This window comes from Chaetodon trifascialis, chromosome 15 (genome assembly GCF_039877785.1).
Source record: "Chaetodon trifascialis isolate fChaTrf1 chromosome 15, fChaTrf1.hap1, whole genome shotgun sequence".
Classification (NCBI taxonomy): domain Eukaryota; kingdom Metazoa; phylum Chordata; class Actinopteri; order Chaetodontiformes; family Chaetodontidae; genus Chaetodon; species Chaetodon trifascialis.
The window spans coordinates 4,099,065-4,123,364 of record NC_092070.1 but is presented as its reverse complement, the minus strand read 5'-3'; the positions used below and the strand labels follow the sequence as shown (position 1 = coordinate 4,123,364).

Here is a 24,300-nt window from a genome sequence, read left to right as displayed (position 1 = left end):
GGATTTATGGTAAGTGTCACGCATTGTTTGTCTTTAATTTTATGTCAGGCCAGGGATGCTTTTTGTTTGTTTGTTTGTTTATTGTTGACAATCTGATGTTTTATCGTTATAATTGTTGACAGTTTGATAATGTTCCCCAATTATAAATTTGAATTCTGTTTTACACACACACACACACACACACACACACACACACACACACACACACACACACACACACACACACACACACACAGAAAAAAAAAGAAAAAGAGAAAAAAAAGTGGTTCCCATGATGCACCTGTCCTGCCGGTGCACCTGCGCAGGTGTGTCACGCGCACGCAGAGCTCGCGGAGCGGCGGTTGCTCTGAACTTTGAAGAGGCGTCTCATCAGTTCAGCTGGTGGCTTCCAGTTGAGCAGGACGCAGCCTCGCAACAAAAACAGGTAAGCTCCCCTTCAGAGAAATGACTTGAACTCGACGCTCTGTTAACTGTTACATGTTTACATTTCAAGCGAAGAAAGTTAAAAAAAAAAAAAAAAAAAGTCTTTCGGAAAATGTCATCACTTTTCTGTTTTTTATCGTTTAAAACAAATTCTGGCTGGTCGTCCCAGAAATTCTGAAGCATTTAGAAACGGCGGTTTTAACGGCAATTTGGCGAATTAGCCAGTGCCAAATGTTTTAAGAAATATGTCTAAGACACATTCGAAATGTCTTTATTGGCTGTGTCAAATGTTCCTCGTCGTGTCTCACGCTGGGGCCGTGGCGGTGCTCGTTCAGCCCACACCTGTGCTCAGGAACACATGGGCACACACTCCTCCTCACACACTCCTCCTCACACACTCCTCCTCACACACCCTCCTCCGTGGCTCTTCACCCGAGGCCAGTTGGGTGTGTTGTCTTGTGTCTAATAGTTTTCCCACACTGCTGTGTTTGCTGCTGTCTTTGCTGCTCAGTACTTTTTTTGTCTTTGAAAAGTTTTATTATCTAGTTTTGTTCGTATTGCTAATATCCCCAGTTCGTGCCTCCTAATATATTTACGGAATCACAGACTTAAACATGAAACTTCACTAACAATAAATACCTGCTGCTCTTTGAAAAACCCCAGAGATAAAGACTGTTCTAACCATCTTTACCGATAAATAATCCATTGCACAAAAAGTTTCCCCACTCATTTAGCTGGAAACGACACATTTCTTTGCTCTTCTTGTAAGACACAAGCAAGTGTTCACACATTATTTAGTATGACAGGTGAAAAGCTGTTAGGAGTAGGGAGGAGGACCTTTTTAAAAGGTTAAGAGTTGAAGCAGAGGAGAAATTGGTGGAAAGAGAAAGTGGGAGGAATAATATTCTCCAAATGCTGAATGACAGTGAATGCTGATAATGATGCTATAATGGCAGAAATGAACGTGCTCACCATGCTAAGACATTTGGCAGACATTGGCATCTGTCACAGCCTTCACCAGCAGAGCTGCAGTCACACTAACAGTTGTAGTGCTTTCACAGTCTCATGTTGTGGAGCAGTTCATCTCATTTCCACTCAAAGTCTGCACATGCATGCTCACAGACGGGCGTTCACGGACACAGCGGGCTTCCCCACTGTTGTTGCTGTAACTGATGGCAGAGTTATGCTCTTACATTTGGAATAAGACCGAATACGGAATATCCCAACACAATATGTTGTGAACATGGCTCTTATCAAAATTTGAAATATTGTCATCTTCTGAATAATATTGGAATATTAGTGTTCATGTAAACTTAATGTTTGAAGGGTGCTCCTGATTCTCATTCATTTATACTGTGTTGATGTGCATATCAACAGCTGCTTTGTGGGTTTCTATCACCAGTTGTGTTGCCTGTCTTCACTGGGGGAGGCTACATGCATAGACTGCATTAAGCTTTTGATTTTCCCTTATGTGACATATCAGAACACAACTGCATCCAAAACTGTAATGCTGGCTTGTAAACACTGTGTTGTAAATTCGCATTGGCCACATGTGACCAAACAGCCTGTGCATGTTGCTGTGGCACATTCCTGGAGGGAAGGAAGGGGAGGGGGAGTGGAAGATGGAGGATAGAACAGAGTGAGAACCAGTCTGTTCAGGTCTTTTGCCACATCTGAAGTAACATCACATAGACCCGCCTGTAATAGAACAGATTGTTCTGGCAACGCTTCTTAAATCACACGTCACGATACAATCTGCATTTGGTTTGGTCAGGTTGCACCATGGTTAGCAGTCGGAGGTCACACTGTGTGCTGCAGTGTTTTTCGTCACTTGGATAAGACTTTGCATTCTTCGGAATGGCACAGATGCAGGAAGTACATTTGCATGAAGGCAACACAAAGAAACATGGAGGGAAGTGAACATGACACAGAACCTGTGTCCGCCTGTTACCACCTATGACAAGAATCATGTCAAACAGTGCTGTTTTGGAAAGAGGGCTGCTTAAATGAGAATTAGGAAAAGTTTTTAAACAAATAGAGAAATATAAGTATCTTTTGGGGCTGCATGGTGGCGCAGCAGGTAGTGCGCGTGCCTCACAGCAAGAAGGACACGGGTTCGATTCCCGGGTCGGGCCTTTCTGTGTGAAGTTTGCATGTTCTTCCCGTGCATGCGTGGGTTCTTGCCGGGTACTCCGGCTTCCTCCCACAGACCAAAAACATGCTCATTAGATTAATTGGTGACTCTAAATTGCCCCTAGGTGTGAGTGTGAATGGTTGTGTGTATGTGCCCTGTGCTCGGCTGGCGACCGGCCCAGGGTGTACCCCGCCTCCCACCCGTCGACAGCCGAGATAGGCTCCAGCCCCCCGCGACCCTGAAAGGGATAAGCGGCATAGAAAATGGATAGAAGTATCTTTTTATTTGTTGAATATATTTCAAATGGTAGTAAGAAATAGGTCTTTCTGGTCATTTTATATAAACTATTCATTGAATTTTCAGAAAATATGCTATATCATGATATATATATATATATTGTTATCTGGATATGTTTCCCGCTGCTAGCATTAGCAGACTGCTTGAACTCTGGGTTGTTGGTTCTTTAGATGTTTTGTCAAATTACTTGTTTTAAAGGAGCTACTTCTGCAGTCTGCTCTTACTTCTGTCATCACTTATCCTCAAATTTCTCCAAACTGGTGACATTGCTTCTCCTCCCTCTACCTGCTCCACTGACGAGAGGTTAATGCTGTAAAATGGCATTGGAGGCAGTTGAAGCAGATTAGTTTTACGATGAGCACAGTATCGGAGCCTATGCCCAATCCTGGTGTCAGTATGGGTGCATCCCTAATATCCAGGGAGCACAAGAGATTATTTTTAAAGAAACACATTTTAGTTATCTCTTGGTTATCATTTCCCTTCAGTCACGTATGATAAACAAAAATTCCAGTGCAATGTATATTTTGATGTAAGATATTTACAAATGCATAATCAAAATACATGATTTGCACTTTGCGTAAAGAAATTGAGCCCTGAAAAATTGCACATATTGAGACGTTCCTGTCATAACCTGGATTATTCATTAATGAGTTCATTAACAGAATATCAATGAAGTAATTTATTTAAAAAAGAAAGAAATAGTAATGTCTGCTGTGCATTTCAGTGTTGTTGATTTAGATTTTGTGTTAATGAACATCAATAAAAACTAATCGTGCTGACAGCAGTATCTATGGGCCTATGATAACTGTTTGGACAGAACGTCATGCTATCTGTGCAAAGACAAACTTCATCTGTCCCTCATGCCTTACATGGGAGGGTGCGGGAAATGGAGATGAGATAAATGAGTCACCCACAGTCATGTTGGCAGTTACCACCAGATTTCCATCAATAGCTGTTCTGCTAACCGTGACCGTTGATTGAAAATGGTAAGAAGATGTTCTCTGGATAGATCTCAGCGTTTGTCAGTGGCCACCAAATGAATAATTGCACCCATTTCTGCAAGTGTATTTGTATTTAGCTTTCTTTTTTTTGTTTTTAAATGTATTGATTGATTTATTTTTTAAAGGCAGTCCCACACCTAGGTGTCGTGTCATTTTTCATGCATGTCTCTGCAACGTGTATTGTAAGTCACCAGCAATATTAAATCTTGGTACAAGCATGCTGCATGCTTATTGGCTCACTAGGCTGATGAGTTACCAACTGACGAGGCTTTTTTTTGATCCTCCATAGAATGAAAGCAATTGCTTTCGTGAGATTAAAGTTTGAAGTTCAGTCCCAGCCCCAAATATTTATGTCTAAGTTACAACTAAATCTATGTCTGATAATTATTTGTATTCCGTTTTGAGTTCCTGAATGATATTAGCAATGAATGAAGCCCTCATTAATTACAGTGAAGCCACTGTACTGGGACAGTGGGAATACACAGGGAAAAAATGCTGCAGAAGTTGAACCAGGTTCAAATTTGAACAAGTTTACAAACTCAAGGAGCAATCCCTCAATTTGGTTACCTATTAAACATTCAGCTTTGTAAGCTGGAATTGTTCAGGGTCCCATTTAACCACTGTTTGTTGACAGCACCTTGGAATGTGCAGTGGCCTCTGGGAAACCTATTTTTGAATGGATTCACAAAATTCAATCACCAGGTTGTACAACTGACACATGGCCTTGTTTTGTGCTCCAGGCAAGGTTTAAGAGGTGTTGGTTAAATCATGCTCTCGGGGCTCTATCAGGTTTACTGGTCAGACCACATACTTCTCATGGTTGTTCTGAACTCCTTACTCTGTCCTAGTTAATGACTCAACACGTCAGTGTCATACCTCACTTATGAAATCAGCTGTGAGCATTGTTGTGGCATTTGCCATTGTTGATGTCCACCAAAGAGGCAGAGAGGGGACGGTTACAGTAGGGGGTATTGTTCAAGAAGCTGTTTCTTAAAGCTGTTTTTCATGTAAATACCCTGAATACACTGCTGTGCTTTACTATTTGCAGATAACCTTAGTTTTCACTGTTTCCAGTTGATTGATCATTGGGTGTGGGTGAGGAAATTTAGACCAGTGAGGGCTCATTAGCCATATCCCAGTGGTGGCACCACCTACCACAACATGACAATGATTTGTATAGTGAGTCAGTAACTAAAATATGTACAGTAATCACATAATGATGATGTATAGCACTAAGCATGTAGGGAATGTTTTGGCCTTTTTTCGGCTCCTCTAGCTTCACGTTCTCTGGTTCCAACGGGCAGCAAAACTCCTAAGCAGCAATTGGTTTAGTGGATGTTTGGCAACTAGGAAGTAATTCCAAAACTTCACAACCTTATGTCCTCTCTAAGTCCCCCTTTCCCAAAATGTAGATGTCAACGCAATAGCAGAATCACAAATATTGCAAGTATCCTGAGGTAATGCTGTGTTCATGTGTTGCTGGTGAAAATCATAAATGTGATACTTGCAAGTTGGCTGCCAGACAGTGCTGCTGTATATACTGTTCAGTCAAGGGAAAAAGACATATCAAGCAAGCCAACTTTGCCTTAATGCTGCACGCTTTTTCTTTTTCAGTGAATACATGGCATTGAAACAAAACTCTCAAGGCAACTTGACGAGCATGCTTTCCCTTCCACCTGCACCTTTTTTTGAACGTGAATACCTGGCGTTATTGGGACTTTACATGTTTCCGTGTTTGTTTGCTTGTTGAACACACAAACCTGCCAAATGCCTTTAAAACAGAGCAATGGACTGTCTGAGTGCTCTGAGGAGGATATGGCCTGTTGTTCTCCATTTTTCTTTCTTTGAAATGTAACCTGTTTTGTCATTTGCACGTTTTAAATCACCCACAAGTTGCTACTGTTTGCCTTTGTGGGGTAGAATTGATTGTTGAATACAACGTATGCCTCTTATGTTTCTGATGTATATCTGCTGACAACAAATCTGTTACACATCTTGTCATCCTCATGATGACAGAGCTGGCAGGCCTGTTTGGTCAGGTAGAGCAAGTGTTGTTCTACTTTCAGCCCCGCCCAGATACCCACTGGCTTTGATATGCACCAGTCTGACAAGCACACCATCAGTCAGGTGTGGCATTGCTCTCAGTGTGACACAGGACAGTTGAGGGGAGTTTTTTCACAGGGGATTTTGATGCTGAAGGAAGTTCAGAGGACAATCTTTGTCTATGATTTTTCTTTTAAATAGCAACTGAGGGAAATTTTTGCAGTTCTGCAATTCTTTTTAAAGGAAAGTCAAAGGAATTGCCTGTGGAGTACTGAGGGAGCAGCTTGTCAGACAAACACAGGTGTGTTGTGTTTCATTTGTTGGATGTCACTTGGCTTTCCTGATTTTTAATTATTTTTTTTAAGTGTTGCTTTCCTTTGCCTCATTTTGGTTTTATTTACTTGTGTTTTCTACACTGACATCAGTATTACCTCTTATTGTAGTTGTGCACTTTTTCATTCATTGTCAAACACGCTATCATGTACTATCAGTATCATGTCAGGCTTCTCAAAACATTCAACTAGAACTTCAACATTGAACACTTCCTCTTACCATTATTGTAACCTGCTGAATGAGGAAAGGCTATGCCAGCAATTGGAGAGACACATGTATGTTTTTTTTTGGTTTGTTTTTGTTTTTTTTCCTACCCCAGAGAAGGAGGAAGAGCCACCAAATATTCAATGGGACATTTGTTAACTGGTTTCATCCTATTTATGCATGTCATTGTGTGTCTGTCTGATCTAATGATTGAGTGACTTTGAGACTTTCTACATGAAGACAAATATAAGGTGAAAGTAGCTTTTATTGCGTTTGTATTTATGTGTTTGTATTTTAAGTGTCCAGCCATAGAGGTGTTCAAAACAGCAGCATTTTATTTAACATGTCTGACCTGCTGTGTGCAGTCTAGGAAGTAACATATTTAATTGATTTCCAGTGCAGCTATTTGTGTGAAATTGAGACTAGACATTTGTATTAACTCTACACCAGTAAAGAAATTGTAACATCAAATCCATTAAAAACAGTGTTCAGACGAGACAAAAATCAGACTTTTCACCAACACTACTATACAATACTTCATGTTTGGAGGAAGAATGGCTTTGTATGTGGCCCTGAAAGTACCATACCTACAGTGAAGTTCAAAGGCATTATGATGTGGGGCTGTTTCTCTTCTGTTGGTTTTGGAATTCAAATTATAGAAGGGGAAATGAATGAAGCCATGTACTGTTGCTATCCACAAAGAGGATGAGGGTAGGTGGAGCTTATTTATGGATTTGGATGTTAAAATGTCTCTACCTATGGAGTTTTATTGAGTTAATACTAATGTCTTGTCTGTTTCATGTGAATAGCTCAACTGGAAATACGTTGAATGTAGAAAATGTTGCCACCTTTAATACTCCTTTGTCCTTCTATCACATAGCTGGCCTGTCTTTCACATGTTTAAGCCAAAATAAATTGATCAAGGTTTAGAACTAGAAATAATGAAAATAAATGAACTCCTGTCATATCTGGTGAGGGCATCCATTAATCTTATTTGGGTAAGAAAATATGAGAAAGAAGGAAGAATTTTCCCTAACAGAACTGACTGTTCAGAGCAAGTAGAGGAGAAGATAAAAGTGACATGGTTGACATAACACGAGAGGCATTAAGAAATGACAAGAATGTGAAATATTGTTTTGTGTCATGGATTTCATGGTTGCAGTAAACACTCTTGGTCTCAAGTAATGTTTGAGATAATACTTGAGCTGGCTTGAGAATGCAGATTTGTTCCTATTGTGCTGCGCATTAATTGTAACCAGCTGGACTAATGAAAATGAAATCATGGCTATTCATGGAAGGTTTCAATCCAGCTTTGTTTTTGAGAGGGTGACTACCAATAGGATATCTGGAGCACTGAGAAAGTATTTGTAAGAATTCGTTAACAGGATAGATAATGATTTTCATTGCGCGTGTCCTCGTAAACTTGTGGTTACAGCATTAAAAAAATTTGATTTTTAAATTTAAGAAGAAAGTACTCTAACTTAAGATGTCTAGTAACATTTGCAAGGAGTCAAAAATCAAACAATGGTCGTGTCTCCTTTTGAAAATGACATTTATTTTAAGGTTTTACTCAGTTTGGAACCTGATTTTATTTCTGATTCACTGTGTTTGATTGGTTTGTCACTGTGCTGTTGACACTTTTTGTTGACTTCCACAGTGCTCTGTGTACTTTGCCATGAGACATAACCTTCCCTGAAGGCCCTCTTTCCCTCCATGCAACGCTTTCCTCATCACATTACACCGATGGACCCTCAGGTTTGTCCACCTCCTCTGACCAGCAGCCAATCGATGATCACTGGTCTTGACAAATCCCCAGCCTGTACATTCAGACCTGGCCACTCACGGAGCAACAGCACTGGCTCTTCAAAGCTTTCAAAACAGGTAACAAGACCCACAGGTACAAATTTATGCAGCACTCTTTACTGACTGTATTCATCTGTATTTAATTGATTTTAGTTGATTTATTTTGTACCATTCTAGTTACTTACAGATCCACTTTTTTGCCATTTTCCACAGCTGTATCCTAAATGAATAAATAAAATGTATAAATACATTATATAGATGGAGATGGAATCTTTTTAGTATTTGGGTTTGTTTTATAATAATGAAAGTGTTTGATCTCTGTCAGTCTCGTCACTGGGAGGTGATGGATGATTTGCAGCATCTGGATATGTGTTCTGCTCCTGGCTCATCTGTGGACCTTAGTATCCCTGGGATCTGTGAGGGCTACTTGATGAAGAGGAGGAAGTACCCGCTCAAAGGCTGGCACAAGGTGAGCACAGACTGGACAGCATCTGAACTTTTCTGCTTTGTTTACACAACTTGTCAGTGTCATTGTTTATGTTGATGTCTATTCGATATGTAGATATTTTCTAGTTAATGTGATAATTCGACTGAACCAGAGCTGTTTTATCTTCCAAACAGTCAACATAATGTAATTCCAGAGTCTGCTGGAACATCTTTGTTTTCTTTCTAACACTCTGATTGGTCCCTTCCAGAGATACTTCCTGTTGGAGAAAGGAATTCTCAAGTACTCCAAGACACAGCAAGATGTAAGTCATAAACAAACTGCAGCTGCCACACTAGATGGTCCCACAGAGCAGCGATGGCACAGCCATGAACCCTGTCTGTGTTTATTCTGTTGATTCCAGTGTGGTCTTAATGGCTCTGTTTGAATGTATTTGATAGGTGATTTAAAAAAAAAAAAAAATCTGTTTAAAACATGCCTTGTGGTTGTCTTTTAGATTCAAAGAGGGAAACTCCATGGCTCTCTGGATGTCAGTCTGGCTGTCATGTCTGTCAACAAGAAATCCAAACGCATAGACCTGGATGCTGGAGACAACCTCTACCACCTCAAGGTAACCTACACGACACAGTTCAGAGAGATTTCAGGACTCTGGAGGTAGTTACAGAATGATTAACAACACTGGCAACATGCCCATGGATATTCTTTAGTCTGCAATGATTTGGACTTTTATTGCCTTCTCCTTGTTCCTCTCTTCCTGGTTTCATGTGTGTCATTATTTTCTCTCTTCTTTCCTTCCTGTTAGGCAAAGAGTCATGACCTCTTCTATATCTGGCTGACCAAGCTGTGCGCCCATCGTGTGTTTAGGAAAAACGAGGCAATGAGTGTTCATCGTGGTGTACTTCAGGCTCTTTCCTTGGGCCCCAGCACCCTGCCAGCCGTGGCCACTCTCGCTCAGACAAACAGAGCAATGGTTTGTAGAGATTCATGCTCAATGCTTAATGTCACACATTTTATCACTAAATTGTTAACAGAAAATTCACAACTGCCACACCTCTGTCAGTGCCCCCCGACTGTGTTCTGTCTATGGTGACAGCAAAGACAGCGTCATCAGCTCGATACTGAATTTATTAATCTATTTATATTTGAACCACCAGTATGGTGTATGCTTATTCATACCTCTCTAACTTTGTTCAAAAGAGGTCACGGCTAGACTTTTAAATAACCGTTGTTTTCATTATTGATAAGCCAATTGTGTTGACAATTACTTGAACAGTTCAAAACAAGTTTGAATTTATTTCTTAAAAAATGCTGGTCTTATTTGACCAGCTGTCAAAATAATGATAATAAACTTAATAACCTCTTTTAGTTGAATAAGTGTTTTTTTTCTGTCATTGGTTTCAGTTTGTGACTTAAACTGTGTTGTGTTTGGTCATCCAGCCTCCTCACTATGCCAGCTCAGCATCAGTGTTCCACCAAGAGATGGGAAGCCCCGCCCCTGCCGTCTCCTCTCACCCAGGGGTGGCCAGCAAGGTGTCAGCCTGGCTGCAGCAGACCCATGACATCGACGCGACCTCCAACGGTGAGAATCACTTGTCATCTTGGGCCACAGAGTGAAGCCTGGTTCAGTCATATTTCACCATATAAGCGACAGAATGCATGCATACAATGTTGAGATACAGAAAATAAACACACTGTCAATCTCTCAACTGTGACCTTTGACCCTCTATTTGTCAGACTTGGCTCGCTGTCAGGCAGAGCTGACAGAACTGTCCCAACTCATCCAGCGACTCCATTGGCTGGAAGGAGGCCTACCACTCACAAACACAGACCTGGAGATGCGCATCAGCATGCAGGTGAGTATTCTAGTAACAGTTGTGAATTTGTGGTTCTACAAATGTTTTTCTGTGTAAATATAACAGTGAGCTGACATCACTTGTCTGTAATCCAGGCTAATTTAGTTGATTGTGCTATATTCTTTGTCTCGTAGGAAAATATTTTAACTAGAGAGTACAGAAAGTAGAATATAAATATCAGTCTACAAATAGAAAAATGTCATGTTCTGTTTAAAGAGAAGCTGTAACGATGTTGGTCTGTTTTGTTTTGTTTGTTTTTTTCTTCAGAATCTCTCCCTGGAGAAACCCAAGAAGACAGGGAAAGGGTATGGTCACTCCAGGACTTTGTCCCGAGTTGAAGCCATGGGGGGATTGGTAGGACTGACTCTTATGCATTGTTGTGATTGATTTTTACCTTGTGATTGATCTTTTGAACATCCTCTGTTCAACGTGTAGAAACTCTGTTTGATCCCATCCCATTCCTCTTCTCTCTGTCTTGTCTTCTCCAGTTCACTTCCAGCCACCTGAGTACTCACAGCAGCTCCGGTCTGGGGGCGTCCGTTCAGTCTATCCCTGATTACGTCTACTCTCAGCTGTCCAACCCTCAGGTCAGCTCACCTGAGGCCAAAAAGCTTCACCAGGACATCTTCACTACTTCTCAGAGGAGTACGTCCCTCCCACCTGACACCTGTATTTGTCTGAATACTTTCTATTGACCTAGTTTTGAAAGTTAAGACAGTGCTCGACACCCAGGACATTTCCCAGTTCAGTGCTCTGAGATAATGAAATAATTGACAAATGAATCAGCAAAAAACTGAATAAGTGACAACTTTGATTGCCAACTCTGTTTTATTAATGTAAGCAAAAAAAAAAAAGTTTTGTTAAGATGAACTATTTCAAGATGTCATTTTAGATTCTGGCTACCTTTGATTTTCATTAGTCAGTATGTGTGAGTTTTTTTTGACATTTTTATAAACTAAAATGAATTTAGTGAAAAATGCTCTAAACTTCTGTCTGCAGCATTTATACTTTTTATTACAGGTAGCTTCATGTGCTGATGAACTGAAATTTGTCTTTGTAATTCATATTCTCTGTGTGCTATGTTACAGTTCATGCTTCTCTCACATCCATTCATGACGTTTTGACTTTGGAGAGAGAGAGAGTGAGGCAGGCCTGGACCGGCCCGGACCTGAGGCAGAACACCTCACAGCACCTCGCTACACTGTGCGGAACACTGTCTGAGGTAACACACACACCCTTATGTACACACATACACACACACACACACACACACACACACACACTAGCTGAAGCTGAGCTGGGCTGCGAAGAAACAAAAATCAAAATGATCCTCATTCATCCTGAAGCTGAAAATCAGACAACAAAGACTGACAGAGATGAATTTAGAGGTATCTGTCCTTCTTTCCCTTTCTGTGCACTTTGTCACCACCTCACTGTTTCTCCCAAAGTTGAAAACCTGATTTTTGGCACCAAATATTAGTATCAGCCCGCAAAAACACAATGGAGGCCAAGCCCTCAGTGTCTGTTGAAGTGCTGTGTGAAACTGTTAAGCAGGTTTGGGTTGTTTCTCGGCAGGACAGACACAAGTTCTTACAGGCGCGTCCTGAAGGAACACACCTCAAGTCTTTCTCTCTGTTTCTGCACACACAAAGACACAAATTGCACCATCTTTGTCACATACTGAAACCGAGTCTTGTCAGTCAAGGGTTGATTAGTTCCTGCCGTCAAACTGACGGTGCTCAGTAATCCTTCTTGTTTGGTATTGCATAAGGTTTCTTCCTGGCTGCCTGCTTGTTTTCTGTCCATGCTGCATGGGATTTCTCATTTTCAACCTATGGGACATCAGTTGTTGTGACTTTGGCCTTTTACTTTGTTTTTGATTGCCTGGCTGGCTATGACCCTGCATTCTCACCATGAGCAGCACACACAACAGTCATCAAGTCAATTCATTCCTCTCTTCTCAATACAGAGAAGAGAGCAGGAATAAATAACTCTTAAATGACAAGTTGTTGCTCCTATTGATTGGGTGATTTCCAAAGGCACTCTGATTTTACATATTAAGATCATTGGACTCCTCACGGTTATTACCACTCAGCTTCTTAAAACTAATGTGTGATGTGTTTGGAGATTTTCTTAAGTCTGAGGCAATAACCCTGATGATGTCATCATATCTATCTTAGCTAGGGCTCGTAGGCAACATGTTCGTAATGGCAAGCCTCCCTACATTACAATCTGAGGGTGTGGAGCTTGGAAGGAATGAGTGTTTAGCAGGCAGCCTTTCAGCCTCTGCTGCATTGATTTTGACCATTCTTTTTAATCTTGCACACCTGCAACTTTGTGGAAGTATTAAGTGACTGGAGTGCCCCCCAAAACCTGAACCTAATTACTACTTGATGGAGAACTAAGTTAACCTGCCGAAACATTTTTAGGCAGTCCTAGTGCAACTTTTACTGTAAATACATTAATGGCTACAGACCACAACAAAGATGTAGCTTTGTCCTCTGGCCCAGTTGCACAATAGAGCGAAACGTGTCTCTCTATTGTGCTGTGCTATGTGCTGTGTGACTGCTCTGAAGTCTGCTTGACACTTACGTGTGATCCTCTGTGTTTCCTCCTCATGTGTCTTGCGTGGCTGGTCTGTGTATATGTGCATGTCCATGCATGCGTGTTTAGCTTGACATACAGTCACGTCTGACCAAAGTCCACTCGCTTTCCCTGTCCTCTGACTCTACTGAGGAATCCTTCTGCACCGTCCGTCCTGACCAGGTGTGTACTGCGTTGTGTGTAAAACAGTTGGTCTTTTTGTACATGTCAATGTCATTGTCTCGGTGTTACTCATACGCATCCACTTCTGTCTTACATATGAAATTAGTTAGAAGTTGTGAGGAGAATCTTGATGTAATTCTCCCATAAGTTATCACAGCAGAGAACATCTTGGTCAAAGTGATTATTCTCTCATGACACAGTCTGTTACAAGAAAGCACAAATGACTGACAGTGTTGTCATATGGTTGGTGTGGCTCAGGTTGGTCACTTCATGCTTTTCGGACAGCTGTAGACAGGACAATGTACACATTTTGTGTGTGGCTCCAGTGGGTGGCACCAGAAGCTCGGCTCTGACCGTGTGTGTGTTGAGTCATTGTGTTTTGCATGTTTGTTGCCTGCTCGCTAGCGGCTGTGCTCCGACTCTTACTTTGTACGCACTGTTCATTTGAAAAATATAACAAAAGTTTGAACCACACATCCTTTTCTCCTCTCCTGCTCTGCGCTCCCTCACAGAGGACACCTTCTATGGGTCGTCACAGTCATCGTGCGCCCTCAGTGGCAGAATCCATGGCAGAGTATTTTGATGCCAGTGAGGTGATTTTGTGCGAGACCTCATCAGAGGCAGAGGCTTCGGATGAGTCCGGCCTGAGTGACATCACCACCACCAGCAACTCAGAGCCTGAGGAGGGACATGGTGAGCTTTTACCCATTGTTCAGTTGTCCATAGCAGTCAGACCATATTGCCCAGCCATTTTCTGACCAACAAAACTGAAAAGTCACTATGAATTACTGACTCTCTCCTCTCTCCTCCTCAGCCACTGCCACCCTCAATTACCGGGCCAGTCTGAACAATGCTCCTGAGAGACCCAGCCCAGTGCCTGCTAATACTGGTAACACCACTGTTGTTTAGTCTTATGTATATTGTAAATGAGTGCCGTAACGCCCACTCTGCACAGCTGGTTCACTGTAGACATTCACTGGACTGATTGAGATGAACGACAGACCGTGCTGTGTCTTGATGATGCAGCACGGCAGCAGCAGTGAAAGCACACAGCTTTTCCTTACAGCACAGATAAGTGTCTGAATTTTTAGAAGCAGTCAACCAGTCAGTTGTGGAAACAAACGTATTAAGACTTAGAAAACACCTGCAGTCACTTTCAGTTTTGGGTAGACTTAAATTATTTTTAATACAAGTTTACACCGTTACATGCAACAAACATTCTGTTGTCGTAGTGACACTTTGTCTGTCTGAAGTCTGTTATGCACATGCTCACATGTTAAAAGCTAATACTCTAGAAACTAGAGTGAACATAGTCCAGAAATTGTCTTTCTCCTGCAGAAATCTATCTGAATAATATATAATCTATAATCTCCAATAATAATTATAATAACAACAATAATAACAATGATAATACCCAATTTATGGAAACTTGGCTACTGATAGAATGGCATATTAGATATAATGGTATGATAATAAATAATCATGATTATGAAATAATGATAATTATCATGGTACAGATGATGTTTAAGTGATAACTTCCGTATCATTACTGTACTAGATGCATCCCTTTCATCTTGTCTCCAGTTATTTCTTCTTGAGCTCTTGGTGACACCAAAGAACACACATATACACATCAGACGTATAAAGGTGCTGCATAAACTTGAATCTGACTTCCTCATGTGGGTTCTGATGATGTGCTGATGATACTGGATGGCACTTGGCAAAACTGTTGAATCAAGAGTTGTCAGTTGTCAGTTTGTATGAGCTCATATTTACTCCTCTTGGTTTGTTTGTAAAAAAGTCCAGACCAGACCAGAACTAAAATACAACAATGCATATTTTTTCTCTTAATCTGGAACATGTGAACCGAGATAGAGGTGTGAAACCACCTTTAATGAGATGGTGCACCCTGGAGTGTCCTAAGGTGGAACCAAGGGTATCACTGGATTTGTCCATTTACTTTTTTATTGTAAATCTTTGATAAGGTAAATATATAAAACACGGCATTCACATGAAGTATATTTTACAAAATTGTTTCTGAGCACATCAAAAAGGCAAGAACTAATAAAGGTCGTGACATTAATTCTGCCAAATTCAAAACTTAAATGTGCAGCTCAGATTGAGACATGATCACACATCACACTTGCTGGTGGTCACAGTTGGGTTTTTCTGTTGCACAGCTGTCCAAAATAGTGACTGTCAGAGCTCACTTATATGCTGATTAGTTGAAATTTGCGTTAATTGTACTGATCTGTGTTGTGTCTAGGCCGTCGCACTGCCCTCCCCGCCCCAGGAACAGACAACAGCCACATTGGCATCATGACCATCCTGTACAACAACATCGGCAAGGACCTGTCCAGAGTCTCTATGCCGGTCGCTCTCAATGAGCCGGTGTCTTTGCTGCAGAGGCTCAGTGAAGAGCTGGAATACTCTGAGCTGCTGGACATTGCCAACAACATTGATGATCCATATGAGAGAATGGTGAGTTTGGTTTACGTAGTTCAATCCACCTGAAGCTGAGATACAGTTGAATTCAGTGGAAAGTTCATTAAAGAAAGAAATGAACAAAAAATGTTCCCAGGTTTATGTGGCTGCATTCTCCATCTCTGGATATGCCTGGGCATCCTGGAGGTATCGCTACAAACCCTTCAACCCTGTTCTGGGAGAAACCTACGAGAGTCACAGAGAAGACAGAGGCTTTCGCTACATCAGTGAGCAGGTAAGCAGCAGAGGAGGATATCGAATCAAATCACTATATACAGATATAGATACATGCTGGTCAAGCCTCTGTAATTGAGTCTCGAACATACTGAAATTATTTGTTGTATTTTCAGGTCAGCCACCACCCTCCTGTCTCCGCCTGCCATGCAGAGTCAGAAAACTTCACTTTCTGGCAAGGTAGCAGTCCTGTGCATAGAGATGAGTGCTGGATAAACCTGTACTGTATGAGTGGAGGCAAACCTAATGCTCTGTCTGTTTCTGTCTGTCTGTCTGCTCTCAGATCAGAGATGGAAAAACAAGTTTTGGGGGAAGTCCGTGGAGATCATCTCTTCTGGACTGGTCAATGTTACCCTGCCCAAGTGAGTCACTGCTTCATTTAATAACACCAGTTGCACGATGCAGCAGATAGCCGCTACATGTGCAACAATAGTATAAACTACTAACTTCTAGCACAACCATAGAGTAGTACAACTGACAGCTCATTGCTCGTGCAGTACTTTAAACAGTGTACTGTCCAGCATACAGTCACTGACAGAGTGACCATCGTAACAGACAGGAATATTGTGCAGTCTGAAATCAACATTAGATATAATTTAAGGATATTGCGACTATATTGATATTTATATGTCACCTGTATATCAATTTTTCAAATATTGTCAGCATTTTCATGGTCAGCATAACATTTAGGTATATTTTCAGTGCTGTTGAACGAAGAGAACTTTTAGATATTATTTGTTATGCACTGTGGCTATGTGCTGGAGACTGAGACACTGAGGATATCTGGAGAGTTAAAAAATGTAAAGCCTAAAAAACAAGCCTGAAGATGAAGGCAAATGCCCCGAATTCAGTGAAGTTTAATGTTATGGCCTCACGTGTGTGTGTGTAGGTATGGTGATCACTACGAATGGAACAAGGCAGTGACATGTATCCACAATGTGCTGAGTCAGCAGCGCTGGTTGGAGCACTATGGTGAGGTGGTCATCAGAAACACAAAGAGTGACGCCTGCACCTGCAAGATCACGTTTGTCAAGGTGAGGAGTCACACACACACACACACACACACACACACACACACACACACACACACACACACACACACACACACACACACAAACTAATGTGTAGGACCAGCTTAACACCCCTCGCCTCACCCTCCCTCAGTGTAGGACAGTGTATCTGTCTTTACTCAAGGTCTGTGTCTGACTTTTATCAGGGTCAGAGGTTGATTAGTGATAAAATAATATTTAACCAGTAAATTCATTCTGTATCTTCGATTTAGGGACTGATAGCAGTGTGTTAATGTGTGAACTCAGCAACAACAGACAACACTCTCCAGTGGTTGTCACCATGACAACAATGTTAACCACAGGGAAATCAGCCACATTAAAATCACATTTATTCAGGGACAGGATTGAAGTGGATGGTCTCCAGCTGCCCTATGTATGCAACATTATTAATAAGTTATTGCTCAGTAAAAAATGGATTTCAAAATGGAATATCTTACACTTCAGAACATATCGTAGCCTTTTCATAACAGAAGATGGCAGGGGTCCTCAAATACGTTTGTTCAAGGACCAGATACCGTGAGGACTAAAAAAGAAATGTTTAGGCCTAAGTGTCCTATTGTTTATTTTCACTTTCTTACAAAGTGTATGTTTTATGACTCTATATCGGTGTGAACAGACTATCAATGATGAGTCCATTTCTCAGCAAAAAACTCTTCAAGATCACAGGAAGCAAACAGAAATATTCAGTTTTAGACTCAATACAACAGCTGGCCAACAAAAATAAGCCCAAGTGATACCTCTTGTGTCTAATAGACAAGCTTTGTGATTCTCAGACAACTCTGGAGTTTCCTCCTGTATCCACATGTTTAAACATCAATGAAACATACTTCTGAATATTAGATTCTATTTCTGCCAGTAGATCTCTCTAAATCCTACACACTGGACCTTTGCTCTAATGTTGCATCTGTGACTGCTAGTTAGACAGCAGAATAATGCACATGAACTTTTCTTGTCCTCTTCTCCTGTTTAACCACCCTGACCCATTCTCCCCCATTTTCCAGTCTCGCTACTGGAGCTCAGACAACAGTAAGAATGAGGTGCAGGGTGTGGTTCTGAACCAGGCTGGAGAGGTGGTTCATCGTTTTGGAGGTCTCTGGCATGAGGGCATTTTCTGTGACACCCTGGTCACGCCAACGTGCATCTGGAAGCCCAGTGAGTGCACCTTCCCTGAGCACTGGCAAATCTCTTAAAAAGTCTCTTGCACTAGAAAATCTTTGTTGTGTTTTAGAAGATACAGAACAGAAAATGCAAAGAGTTGTTGACCACAAATCCTCCTTTTAGGATTTCTTACATTCCACATTGTTTGATGACTCAAGTGTTAATGTGCGTAATGTTTTTTCCTGTTTAGACGTGCAGCCTGATGACCACTTCGACTTCTATGGCTTCTCACGTTATGCCAGAGAACTGAACGAACGGACGCCTGACCTGGAGGCTGTCCTCCCACCTACAGACACACGCTTCAGACCGGACCAGAGGTACAGATAGGATTCTTATTTATCGAAACTGAAAATGTGTTCCTATTGTATTTTTCTGTAGTTATTGTACCATCTTCCATGTTGACCAGCTGATTAATTCCTGTGCCTCTTCTCTCCATCAGGCTCCTGGAGGAGGGGAAGGTAGCAGAGGCAGATAAAAAGAAGGATGAGGTGGAAGAGAAGCAGAGGGAGAGGAGGAAGGAGATGGCCAAGATAGGGCAAGAGCACATTCCCAGGTTTTTCAGGTGAGGAGCTCTGATTTTGAACATTTGGAAAGGAAAATGTAACATAACACATTTATCCACAGCCAAATGTCCCTAACCCCTTGTATCAGCAATATGTTAAAGGGGTACTCCAGTGATGGGGACTCACAAAAGACCGATTAAAATAAAAGAAGCAGAGATATTCTGACTTTTAGTCCCAATCATGATTTAAACTCCAGCAATGTTTGTACCTTCATCTCCCATAACCCAACCAATGGCATTGTTTCACAATACCCTCCCTGCCCTCTGAATGCCCACATCTGTCAATCAACTCCAGACTCCACAATGGAGTTTGTACAGTGTACAGCCTCTGTTATAAACATCATCCAAGATGAGACAACCCTGTTGACATTACCAGGGGTTGTTTCCTCATCCTCGACAAAGTTATGACTGCTCCAGTTAAATGACCTGAATTGGGAAACAAAGTCCACCTACCATCATCTCTAATACAACTGATTAGTGGTACTGGCCACTGTAGTGGTTTCAGTCAGTCCAATACTGGCACGTTGTGGTTTTACGATGTCAACAGAAACAACATTTTTCCAAGATTGGACAATGGCAATAGTTTTCTTTTGTTTGTTATCACAGGAAAGCTTTGGACGAGGCTGGCAGAGAGGTGTGGCTGACCAATCAAACCTACTGGAAGATCCGCGAAGACCCGGGCTTTGCCAAGACTGAAAATCTGGACCTGTGGTAGAACAGCACTGCACCACCCTTAATATTTAGGCTAAATGAAACTAGCCAGGCATTAAACATGTGGCAATATGATGAAGAGGAACAATTGGTCGAAGTTATTAATTGTACATTTGTTAGTCCAATAATCGATGCATGAATATACTCTAATGACTCGTCAACAAGGATCCAGAGGTCCCTTTAACCATTACTGCAAGAATATAGAGGGGGAGGGCATTTGGAAGCATAAATGAACCTCTCATTGTGTTTTTTGTACCATGAAGAGGTGAGGTGCCACTGTGGAACAAATGAAGACTGATACAGATGAGGCCGGATGTCTTTCCAGCTTTTCACTTACCTCTTACCACTTTCAATATAACATTTGTGATTCAGTAGCAAATCTTAAGTTGAAATCCAATTTTATTGCTGCCCTTTAGGACATTGTGTTTAAAATAAATGTATGTCAGGATCGAGGCCTCTCTCTGCATGTAAAGTGTCCTATACTTGTGGGACAAATGTCAGATTATATGTTTTACTTTTATTTTTAACGTGTATAGTTTTAGGCTCATTTTTAGGACGTTGTGATGAGAAGCTTGCTTCCTGCGGAGGGTTCTAGAGCACATGTAGGACCAATGCTGGTGCTTGTGGGGTGTATTACAGGTGAACTGGTGCTGTCCTTTCTTCCTCAGTGGGTCTTGCTGTATAAACGCGTGCTGATTTGTAAAGTCAGTGTGTACTTTCTCATGTTTAATTGTGACACATTGGTGAGACATTGGTTTTGTCCTTGTGCTGGTTAAATCTAGCAGTCCTGTAAGCCTTGCCTTCTTCCTCTCTCACCTGTGTGAATTGTTGATGTCCAAAATGAGCTGACAGATGACGATTGTGTCTCTTGGTTTCAGTTGATGCAATGAAGTATTTTTATTGATGTTTCAACAATGGATTTTATTAAGGAAAAGAGACTACTGTTAAAACCCAGTGAAAAGTTTTTTTCTTCATGGTTTTGTTTCAAATAAAAGGTTCCATAATCAACTGTGTCCTCCTCCTTTTCATCTTCTGTTCACTCAGTTCTTATGTCAAGGTCCACTCACTACTTTTAAGGGATTTTCAACTGCAAGGCCTTCAGGTAAAGAGAGTTCATGGAGTTGTGACATACATTTGATGAGATGATTTGAACGTGACAGATATCAGATAAATTAAGGAATAATGTGGACAGAATGATTTGTTGGTACCACATTCTAATATGGCACTCTTAATACAAGCATACAATACAAACATGGAATTCTAATCTGAAATCTAATCAGTAAAAATGACTGAGTGAAGGTGTGTTGTTGCATTAGATCAATTTGATTGGTTATTTTTTTAGCCCATTGTGAGTCCATGCTGTAGCTGCTGCACTGATCAGATGGATAACTGCTCTGTAATGATCTACTCAACACCCTCAAATCGTTTGTGCAAACAGTCCCAGTTATCCTCAAACAGAAAATGTCAACACGTTGATACATGGATTTTGGTCCAGGTGGCCTCTTTCTGAAGAGCTGAAAGCACAAAGCACACGACTCACCTGTAAACTGTTGGTAAATGATGAACCATGACTAGAGCCATTAGTTGCACATTATGAAGCCTTTTAAAGGATACCTTATTAGATAAGGGCTCCAATTTATTCACTCAATGGGCATCTTAAAAGAAAGCAGACCTACAGTAAACAAATGTAATAAATAAATAAATGTAGATGTTCAAAAATGAAGACTGGCCTGAGCTTAACAGGAAGCATCATTTTGTTATGCCTGCCATAATTTTGGTACTTGCTAATTTCACTTCTACTAGTGACTTTAGTGGTAGCTATGAGACCATGATTACTCCATGTCCAAATGTTCATCATCTTAAATTCTCTGTGGGTTTTTCCCAACCAAAATAACCGTCACACCGTCTCTAAAGAGACCACAGTTTGACTTACTGCTCACACTGACTTTTGATTTCATATTGCTTTTTTTTATTCTTTCTTGCTCCAGATCATTTCCACATATGATCACATCTGATTTATTCAAGCATTCGCTGGTTTCTCGCTCATGTCGTAATCAGTGAAGTAACAGTGAGGTATTCAGGACAACAGTGAGTGGAACGGACAAAGAGCTGCTGGCTTCATTCAAATCCTCATTTCACAATCCTCAAAGAAATGGTCATCATCTGTTCATCAGAATAAATCATGAAGGTTATCAACACAACTATGCTCTACAATTACTGTGAAAACTCCCAACACACTGTAATAAATGAGTTACATCAAAGGAATTCCTGTTGTGCTTAATTCTCTGAAATGTCCCCCTGAACATTTCAAATTAAAACAAGTTTGATGGCATCTATAAACCTGAGTGTTCAGGTAACAGACACCATATGAATGAATGTCTGTGTAGCCACATATGTAATGCAGCAAACTTGCAGATGCTTCAGGCTCCATCCACACTGCAGGCTTTCTTGATTGCCTCCAAATGTCTTCTCACATGTGAAATTACATTTTTAAACATTGTCAGTTTGAGGTTGTATCCTAATGACAAATTATTGCTGGCTACCCTGTGGAGATTTCATGTATTATAAAACTGTTCAATACATAATCACACAGATTTTCATGAAATCAAACCCTGCTTATAATATTATTTATCATTTAACAATAGCCATTCAATGTATTCAATACAATGTACAGTCTGTTATTATCTGTCCCGTCATTTTACCATGCTGGATTAAAATTGCTTAATGATATTGGCCTTAATGTTTACTGTTCACGCTCCTGCAGTATCAGAGCTAGATTAGGTTCATTACTAATTCTAACCTTCTGCTTTAAGAGTATTCAACTAGCTCAATGCTGACCTGATCAGCGCTGATCTACAAAACATCGCACACTCAGATCTTAACAATGACACTGAGATCAAAACTGATCACTGAAGTTCTTATTTTAGACAGATTCTAAATCCTGTGGCAGAAAAACAGAGCTTAGACAGTGTCAGCTGCAGTGTTAATCGAGCCTTAGCTGAAGAGACAAGAAAGAAAGAAGATGAGCCTTTCACCTTCTTCACTTTCCGAGAGGTTTTCCAGAGAGGTTAAAGTGACAGAAATTATTGGAAAAACACATCAATAAAGAGTATCCTCACATGATTTCTCATGTTATAGCCCCAGCCAAGAATAGTTACGATATAATACAGCAGTTCAATCAGCATAATACTGTACATACCTGTTACCATGTACGTACACCAGTGCACCTGCACTTAAAATCAATGTGTCCACCTTTTCAGTTGGGGACAACATACATACTTGTGTGATTCCACAAACTGTGTGTTACAGAAACTTTAAATAAAAAGTATGTCAGTATCCATTCATTAATATACTGAATGCAGTGTGTTGAACCACAGATATGATCTGTGCCAAACAAGTGACACACTTAGAGAAACTCCAGTGCTTCCTGGGCAGACATGCAGGCTGTGAGAGCAGCATCACATCCTGCTGGGTTCTTTCTGCAGATGCTAACTCGTTGACCCTTTACCAGCTGAAGATGGATCACCACACTGAGGCTCTTGAATTCAAACAAGCATCTGATTTGAAGTGCTAATGTTTCGTTTTGGAAGGAGTCTGTGTGGTTTGTCCACATTCATACACCATCAGAAGATTTCAATCTGAAATAACTTTAATAGTATTTGTTTTGGAAGCTTTTCTGATAGCAGTCTCAGACATTTCAGCTTCAAAGTTCTGAACTTTGGATGCTGTAAGAACCACATATTAAATTCCATTCACCTTCATTTTGACGGTGGAAGCAAAGATCTCAAAACATCTCAAAGCAAATTCAATCAATTAAAGAACCACTTATTAATGTTTTCTACAACTTTTATCTATATTACATAGTCCACCTCAGCAGATTGAGTGAGCAAAATCCATGCATGGTGTCACATGATCTTGGATAGCATGTGATATGGACAGCAGTTTGACCCCTGTAACAGCACAGAACAGCTAATGCTTAGTTACATGGTATCCTGCCAGCATACAAAAGTGAATGTACACACATCATACTGTAGATACACCCAGAGGTCAAACTGTGACCAGTGTTCCCATCTGAAAATGGTAACTTGAGGAGGACTTTAATGATGGAATGAAAGAAGCTGAATTCCCTCAGAGGCTGATCTGGAGTCATCTCTGTCTTCATGGAAGAAGAATTCAGTGAATCAGTGAGAGCTCATAGTGCCTCTGGCTTGATGTGCCAACAGCCAGTGATGGTGGTGGTGAAGTGTCCTTGAGCAAGGCAGTAAACCCTTACCTGCTGCTCACCACACTGTAAATCCATCTGAACAAGAGTCAAATGTGTAACATCTTTGCTGTCCCAGGAACAACTCACTGTGCAGTTCTAATGAAGATCATTTTTGCTTCATTAGTTTTAATGAAGAGTCTCTGGTTTTTTGCTTAATAAGTTTGGCTTTCATCCTTGAAACAATAGCAGCTAAAAGTCCAAAAAACAGTGTCAGTCTCTTTAGATATCCACCCATAAGTTCTCGAGATGAGTCCAGGTCTTTTCAGCAGACAAGAAAAAGGAAGTGACATTTCTCTGGCGTCTGGCAGGGGGCTGATCTTGACCTTTCACCGTCTTTTAGCGTAATGTGAAACCTGTGGAGCTGCATTTCTCCCGAAACAAAATCCATAAACTCATGAGTGTGCCTATTAAGTGAAAAACGTAACATGTAACTGGATTGTGAAACATTTTAGAACTGATGCTGTAATTTCTTGCTGGACTAAGTCATAAAGATGAGATATTTCATGAATGGCATG

The 24,300-nt window shown here is 40.9% G+C and overlaps 1 protein-coding gene across 3 annotated transcripts; it reads left to right on the top strand.

Annotated features, from left to right (window-relative positions):
- Positions 1–366: 366 nt before the first annotated feature.
- Positions 367–20,032, top strand: LOC139343171 (oxysterol-binding protein-related protein 7-like). Of its 3 annotated transcripts, none has more exons than XM_070980657.1 (23): positions 367–424; positions 8,093–8,316; positions 8,564–8,707; positions 8,934–8,987; positions 9,180–9,293; positions 9,486–9,653; positions 10,121–10,262; positions 10,418–10,536; positions 10,804–10,890; positions 11,025–11,181; positions 11,625–11,758; positions 13,210–13,302; positions 13,815–13,995; positions 14,117–14,191; positions 15,569–15,783; positions 15,884–16,021; positions 16,137–16,200; positions 16,304–16,382; positions 16,910–17,054; positions 18,092–18,242; positions 18,439–18,565; positions 18,688–18,810; positions 19,417–20,032. In XM_070980657.1, the coding sequence occupies exons 2-23, from the start codon at positions 8,149–8,151 to the stop codon at positions 19,523–19,525; spliced, it is 2,787 nt and encodes a 928-aa protein (XP_070836758.1). In that variant the 5' UTR covers positions 367–424; positions 8,093–8,148; the 3' UTR covers positions 19,526–20,032. The 3 variants fall into 3 exon arrangements, with proteins under 3 accessions (XP_070836758.1, XP_070836757.1, XP_070836759.1); XM_070980656.1 differs by lacking the exon at positions 367–424 and adding an exon at positions 5,991–6,199; XM_070980658.1 differs by lacking the exons at positions 367–424; positions 13,210–13,302 and adding an exon at positions 5,991–6,199.
- The last annotated feature ends 4,268 nt before the right edge of the window (positions 20,033–24,300 follow it).

What these genes read in the sequence shown, in the direction of transcription:
- LOC139343171 (XM_070980657.1), top strand. Translation starts at nt 8,149, where the DNA reads ATGCAACGCTTTCCTCATCACATTACACCGATGGACCCTCAGGTTTGT. An exon ending in CGCTCAAAGGCTGGCACAAG is followed by an intron (nt 8,708 to 8,933) that starts GTGAGCACAGAC and finishes GGTCCCTTCCAG; the next exon opens with AGATACTTCCTGTTGGAGAA. An exon ending in ATGATCCATATGAGAGAATG is followed by an intron (nt 15,784 to 15,883) that starts GTGAGTTTGGTT and finishes AAATGTTCCCAG; the next exon opens with GTTTATGTGGCTGCATTCTC.